The sequence below is a fragment of the Microchirus variegatus genome, assembly GCF_963457635.1.
Source record: "Microchirus variegatus genome assembly, chromosome: 9".
NCBI lineage: Eukaryota > Metazoa > Chordata > Actinopteri > Pleuronectiformes > Soleidae > Microchirus > Microchirus variegatus.
The window spans coordinates 29,591,419-29,599,261 of NC_139810.1; the positions used below are offsets into that span (position 1 = coordinate 29,591,419).

Genomic DNA, 7,843 nt, shown 5'->3' on the forward strand with positions numbered 1-7,843 from the left:
TAATCTAATATGAAAATAATCGTTAGTTGCAGCTCTATGCACAGGTAAATTATATCAAAGTCAATCAAAAAAAAGTATTGTTTTGTTTGTTTTAAAGGTGCCATATGTAAGAATGTGGCCAAAAACTGTTACTACATTCAAATTCAAAACACAGAGGTCTTTTAGGTTTAGTTTTCTGACGTAACTGGCAACCCGTGGTTGCTCGGCAGTTGAGACTCTACTGACAGCAAAGATTGGTAGACGGCGGTAGGTGGCGCCACATGCCAAAACATGATTTCAAAACATAAACATGATTTGCAGTCTGCAAAATATATATTTTAATGCAAATATTTTGTCTGTACTGTTGTTGTTGTTGAGTTCAGTTTGTTATATGAACATTATTCCTGAGTCTCTGTGACATATTAGGAGGATTTTATGATTTATTACATAATGCACCTTTAAACACAGTGTGATTTACTCGGCTCAACAACAATTCAGTGATCATTTATTTCACCTGAATATCTCCTCTTCAGACGTTCAGTGTTTATATATATTTTTTTTTTTTTACAGAGCAGAATAATGAGAGTTCCTGTCAGAGGTGAAGTGTAGTTCATCATGATACAAACTCACATTCCAAACCACGCTGAAAGAGTTTAATAGCAGCCAGCGAAGGTTCATCGCTAATTTAACCTGCCTGCTCGGCGGAATCAATTCTGAAGAATGATTTCACAGGTTTTTATTTTTTGTATTTTTTTGAAAGTAAAAAAAAGAGAAAAAAGAGAACTGAATTTATGATGTGTGAAATATTGTTTCCTTCCCTAGAGCTCAATATGTTCGACAGCAATTCATCCTTGACCTTCCTCGTCCTTGCTTCGACACCATGAGCTGACATCACTGTGAGTTTGTCCTTTAAGGAACAATCACACACACATATATATATATATATGTATATGTGTGTGAATCCTGACTCTAACTCTTCCTCGTCTTGTCCGATCTGTGGGGAGCGAACACTGTTGGAGTTCGGGGTGTGGGGAGGGTGAGTTAGGGAGCGACCTGGGGCAGCAGGCATCCCTGAACATCTGGAGAAATCTATAGCACATTTAATGACATTCAAACACAATTGTAGGTTAACGTGGAGACGGTTCATTCTTTTACTTCATCGTCAAAGGAACTTTCTGGGGGTTTTGAACACAACTCTACACGTGATTTTCAGCACTTGTTGTTGTAAATGTGTTGTTTCAAGTGAAGAAAAATAGCAAACTGTCGTTAATGTCTAAGGTGTAATTGCTTAGAAAGATCGACAGCACAAACCTGAACTATTTGACCTGAACTGTATAACCAGTTACCCCTTTTAAATGTACCCAATAACTTTGTCAATTAGCAGTATTTATGAAGCAGATACTTCTTCCATTTTGTTTTTTGCCTCTAAAATGTGAGAATCTCTCATTTTTATTTGTTTTATATGACTGAAAACTATATAATACTATAACGACTGACAAACTTGCAGTACTAGTATCATAAAAATCACTTTTTAAATGTACTATACTTGTCTTGTGCAGTAATGATGACTTTAATCACTATTTCCACCGTAGCTGCTCAAACACTAAAGCCGTGCAAGCAGAACAGCCACAAACCAAACAGATGCACTTGCTCCTCCCTCCTCCTATAACGAGTGAAATATGAGAATTAGAAAAACACAAATTACCTTCATTTCATTGGTTTGTTGCTGCAAGACATTCATTAATTAACCAAAACGAGTCGTTTTCAGTTGTCGAATCGCACAGGTGCAAAAATCTGTTCCACTTGTAAACCCCCCCCCCCCCCCCGCGCTGCCACATGGTAACTTTATTTATTTATCTTTTATGATCCTAAATCGATGTAGAACTTGTGTTTTACAACAACGTCAACAACAACAACAACAACTGTTGCTCTGTAATGTAAAACAATCTACTGTATAATGTAGCATAAAATCCATACAGTGAGCTAATGAACGCGCACAAACACAAACGCAGAGACACGTCGAGCCAATTTAGACAGCGCGAGTCTAACTCTGGATTTCACCCTAATCAAAAAAGATGTAATTAATTAATCAGATAATTCACTGCCACGCATGGCGGGACGTACATCTGTGCGGTGGTAATGGGGAGAGAGAGAGGGAGAGAGAGACATAGAGAGAGAGAGAGAGAGAGAGGCAGAGCGGTGCAGCACTGGTGCTTCCTGGACTGTCCGCTCATCTTCACTGCTGGTATTCTCTTCAGCTTTAAAATCAAGGTCCAGCACTCGCAGAGTTCTTCCTCTCTCTCACTCTGTGTGTGTGTGTGTGTGTGTGTGTGTGTGTGTGTGTGTGTGTGTGTCAAAGAGACGCAAAGATGTGAGGCTGTGTGAGGTAACAGAGATGACACCAGGGAGGCAGAGCCTGTACAAGGCAAACATAAACTGTGCCACTTCATCTGAAAACAATGGGGGACAGGACACTGAGTGCACTCTCATCCACGTCTCCATTGTCTGCCCTCCTCTCTTTTCTTTTTTTTTACTCCTCCTCCTCCGAGCATGGAGCATAAGCGGGGTGAAAGAGGGAGGAGAGGGGAGAAGAGAGGAGGGGAAGGGGGAGCAGCAGTGTGTGTGTGTGTGTGTGGGGGGGGGGGGTTAGTGTGGGGGGGTCTGGCTGTGTTCTTTCTCCTCTGTCTGTGTGCGAATGCACAGACGGTTCAGTAGTAATTTGATGTGTGTCCCCGGGGACATTTGATGGATTAAAGCTAAGCAGCTCCATTTCGCAGCACCACCTGATCTTCCACTGCCTGTGTCCCATATAAAGGCTGGCGTGATTGCTGATCTCAGCTAGTCTGACAGTCTCTCTCTCTCTCTCCCTCCTCTCCCTGTCTGTCTCCATCTCTTCTCTTCCTCACTGGTCCCTTAAGCCTGCTGCATCACAGGAGCTATCCAGTGCTGAACAGGATCGCTTTTATTTTTTATTTTTTTATTTTTCTTGGGGGAAGCTGGGGGAGCCAGAGAGTATCACACAGCATTGCCGTCAGCCTCGTTCCTCCACTGGGTTTCCATTTTCTTTCTTATTTTATGTTTTCTGGCTCTTTCTCGTCCGCGTCGAGCGCAAGGATTTACCTCCGAGACAACTCCGCCGCCCCGTGTGCTTCCTCAGAGGGTCTCTCATTTTTTCTCTCATGCATTTTTCTCCCCAGCTCTGTGTTTTTATCCATTGAAACATGCCCCGCTCATTTTTGGTCAAGAAAATCAAGCTTGATGATTTCTCTTCGTCCAATGTGGCCACCTCCAATCACCACCACCACCACCTGGACGACTCCTTCACTTTTGCACGCTCCATCACAGACTCGGTGACCAGCCTTGGGGTTCGCCTCAGTGAGAATGGTGAGTTAACATGCCTCCACTAGTCCTGCTCTGCTCTACTTAGAGATGGAGCAGCGCTCTTGCTCCACTGCTTATTTCAGCATGAGTTATTATCTCCACACTCAGCACGGATTGTGTGTTTTTTTTGTGTGTGTTGGGCTGAGTTTTTCTTACTTAACAATCTCACAGAGTGTGAACGAATATGAAATGCTACCAGCTGATTTCTTTTTTGCATCAGCATCCTGATTAATCCTCCCCAGAGGCACCCCACCCCCACTCCCGTGCTCCCAGACTTTTGTTTTTTGACTCCAGTGAAGGACAGGCACAATTCAGGTCACAGCCACGGATTAGCTTATGTAAATAGGGAACAAAACATGTGTCTAATCAGGAGCAGCTCCAGTTTGCGTATGTGTGTGTGATTGCAACGAGCCAATTGCTCGCTGCACACACATAGAGTGACTATATCTGGTCATCATGTGCACTAAAAAATTCATGGATATGAGAGATGAGTATCGGATGATACATTTGTCCTTAGCTGTTATTGTCCTTGGGTTCCCATCACGGTCCAATCCTCCCATTGCCCCCCTCTTCCCATCCAAGTGGAGCATGCACAGTAGTCTCCCCACCCCCATCGCTCCACTACATCTTTCTCTTCCTTCCGGGCATTTGAAAACTAGCAGGGGTTAGAGTTTCAGCCGCGCAGGCCTATCGTCGCCACTAGAGACATCAACACACTGTACAGTACAGCTGGAAGGGAGGTGGGGAGCCGGAGCTGAAGGGATAGTGAAGGAGGAAGGAGAGGAAAAAAGGGAGAGGAAAAAAAATGCTTGGGGCAGCAATAAGGCCGATCACGTGACAGCGGCTGTACAGTAAACACCAAGAAAGGCACATAGCTGCACTGTGGTCAACACGCGCTCACACACCAGTCACACTGAAGCGGTCGTCGGGCGCCGAGAGGCGACCTTCACTTTCATGGTCTGCCTTAAAGCACGCTGCTTCCATTTTGTGGCCACGTTGAGAGGCCATATGTGTGTCTTTGTTATGGTTTGTAAGGATGTGTTCACACAGTGACCGGTGGCTTGTTGTGTTGATGCCCACCTGTTATTCAACCGTGTCCATAACAGCCTCTATTGAAATTTAGATGGATTAGGATTAGTGTGGGGGATTAATAATAAACATTTTTGTTGTTGTGGTAAGTGAAGGGTGAACCAGAGTCTAAACTATCACTGCTCACTCTTTATTTCTGGATAAAGACAAATAAGTGTATAAATAAATAAATATAAATACATTTACCAGGCACATTTTTGCAGTAAGTGATGGATGTTCTTTCAGCTCCCCTGCTGCATTTTTATGCTATCATTAAAGAATCCATTTCCATTTTACTGTCACCCCCTATTGTTCCTGAAGCTATTGTTCAACAACCATAAAAAATAAGCATTATAATAATAACAAAAAGAAGGGAGAAAAGAACGATAAGGTGCTACAACTGATGCTGACAAAAGGCATTTCATCTAAACAAAAGAAACGTTCCTTTTTTCATGCTGAGTCAAAAAAAAAGAGGTAAAAATACAAGAATTCCCTGCGAGGCAGAAATACCCGACATCAGCACTTCTGCCGTGCCAGGAGATTTTCTTTTCCCCCCATTGTGGAGACATTTGACTTGAGTGTCTGTTGAACAACAAAGAGGGGTGGCTGAGAGGGTCCATTAATTACATGCTTGCTTTGCATTAGAGAAATGAGTCTATGAGCTGTAAAGAGCTGATACAGCCAGAGTCCCGAATGATGAGCTCCATGTCTGACCTTGGGTAATTGAAACACAGTAAACAACGCTGCTTACTGAAAAAATAAATCTCAGGGAGGGAGAGAAAGAGAGAGAGAGAGAGAGAAAAGGTGATGCTGTTGTACATGCTGCAAATGTTTTATTTCCTGTGGTGCGATGGTTAAACAGGTGGCTGTGGATAAACGTCAATAGAAGTTGTTTTATTTAAGTGGAAGAATCAAGTGATATTTCTAGATTTTTATGAAAAAAGGGAGATAAACAGTGCTTTCTCTCTCACTCACACACACACACACACACATACAAGCACCATCTGTGTGGGTTGAGACAGTGCACCCATGCAGTGCAGCATAATAATGTGTGCACAGTCCTGGTGTTTCCCTGTCCTCGGGTGTCACGGTCATGTCTGAGACAAAGTGGGGGAGAAGAGAAACCCTTGGGAATGGAGATGCATGGAGTAAAGAGGGCACTTCACTTGATTTCTTAATGGCCTGGTTTCTTGGGAAGCACTTGAGTGCATTGCTGCTGTAAGGCAGGCAGGTGACCCTCTTCACAAACAAGCGCGCGCGTGCGACGCCACATCTCTTATTGTCAGTTTGCAAGTGCATCGTGCTCAATAAACTATTATGTGTGTGTGTGTCGCTGACACTTGATCTTCTCCAGCTCTCGACCCGAGCTCACAGCTGCACTATTTTACAGATGATAGCCTATTGATCAGTTCAAAACTTTGAATTTCATTAAAAAGCAGTCAATATCCAATTTCCACTGCTTGCTGCACACAGTGCTTAGGAATGTTTTTTTGGTTATGCACTATATTTCTCTCGGGGAAAGAAATGTGACCACATTTTATTCTTGCTCTGATATGTTCAACCTGCACAATATCATACCTGCAGGTAAACATGCATTTAATATTTATCCAGCTCCTGAGAGTCACAGAATAAGAATATACAATATATTGAATTCTGTGTGGATGCATTTAGCTGCCAGCAAGCCTTTTAGCTCCTCTGGCACCGAGCTGCTTCAGAATGAGAGGAAGGAGAGACATGAAAGATGCCAACAAAAATATATCATCTCTCTCTTGAAATCCTGCTTTGTGCAGTTGGACATTGGATTCACTTGTGTTGCTCACTGCTCTGGTGCATCATGTTTAAACCTGTAGCTGCAGGATGTTAGCGGCTACATGAACTGTAATTGTTCTCAGCAAAAAAAACAAACAGTGATAAATATCTTTGATAAGATGCAACCTGTTTGAGGTGCAAAAATCTATTTTGTTTGTAGTTAATCAGACTAGCAGTGGTCGCTAAGCCCTCGGCCACAGAGGACTAACATCTCATAGATGTAGAAAAGAAGGAATGATCAATGTAACAATTTAATGTGTAACTTCTTACACAGGGAACTTTTTGATGAGCTGTTACCTCAAACCTCTGAAATGCAACTGTGCACATGACTGCACCATTGTGTTGCAATTATCTCTGTGCTGGTGCTCACTCTTTCAACATTTTTACAAAGGCCAATCATCCAACATGATGATCATGTAATCACCACTGTGTCACTGTGTCACTGTGTCCTTATCCATCACAACCTGTAGCCAACAGTGTCTGCGTGTGTGTGTGTCTCTTTTTACCCAGGCTACATCCAGGATTACATCACGCCATCTGTATACCAGGGGGAGAAGAAGATGGAGCACAAGTTGGCATCGCCGGTGTCAGACCCCCTCTACACCCAGGTGAGCAGCGGGGAGGAGTACTGCGACCCCGACCTGAAGCACCCCGACAGCCCCCAGTCTGGCATGACGGCCAGAGGCTTCTACAGCGGTGAATCGGAGGCCCTGGCCGAAGGTTACACCATGGATGCCTTCTTCATCTCTGACGGGCGCTCGAGGCGGAAGGGAGACACCGAGAGTCACGGAGGAGGCTCGAGAAGCAGCAGCGCCAACGGCGGGGCTCCGGAGAGGGTCGCCGGCACGGCTCGCCATTCCTGCAACGAGTGCGGCAAGACGTACGCCACCTCCTCCAACCTCAGCAGACACAAGCAGACGCACCGCAGCCTGGATAGCAAGATGGCCCGCAAGTGTCCCACCTGTAACAAAGTCTACGTGTCCATGCCAGCGTTGGCCATGCACATCCTCACCCATGACCTCAAGCACAAGTGCGACGTGTGCAGCAAGGCTTTCAGCCGGCCATGGCTTCTTCAAGGTCACATGCGCTCGCACACGGGGGAGAAGCCCTTTGCCTGCGCTCACTGTGGCAAAGCCTTTGCTGACCGTTCAAACCTCCGCGCCCACATGCAAACACACTCTGCCTTCAAGCACTACAGATGCAAGCGCTGCAATAAGACCTTCGCTCTCAAGTCCTACCTGAACAAGCACTATGAGTCAGCTTGCTTCAAGGGCTCTGCCGACGAAGACGACTCCGGATCAGAAAACTAACCGCGAGGAAGAAGCAAAATTTTGAACCCCGCGTGCAGGTTCATCACTAATAACCCTGTTCACTCTGCCCTCCATGCCTTTTTTCTTCCCTTTTTTTAGAAAGCAATATTTTCACTGAGATTACGTGAAGAAACTAATGATTATGGCAAAGACAATTTCAAAAAAAAAGATGCTGGATTTTTTCCCTGCACAGTAGCTAATCATCCACAGAAACATACAATCAAACAACCTTCCCCCCAAATAGAGACTGTAGATGATAGTTGTACACAATTAAGCAACATGTGCTAGCATGGACG

General features: G+C 44.4%; 1 protein-coding gene across 1 annotated transcript; it reads left to right on the plus strand.

The window, feature by feature from the left end:
• Positions 1-3,200: 3,200 nt before the first annotated feature.
• Positions 3,201-7,547, plus strand: scrt2 (scratch family zinc finger 2; the record flags this gene model as incomplete). Its single annotated transcript, XM_083895720.1, has 2 exons — positions 3,201-3,363; positions 6,748-7,547. 2 exons carry the CDS (start codon positions 3,201-3,203, stop codon positions 7,545-7,547), a joined length of 963 nt encoding a protein of 320 aa, XP_083751846.1.
• Positions 7,548-7,843: the final 296 nt, after the last annotated feature.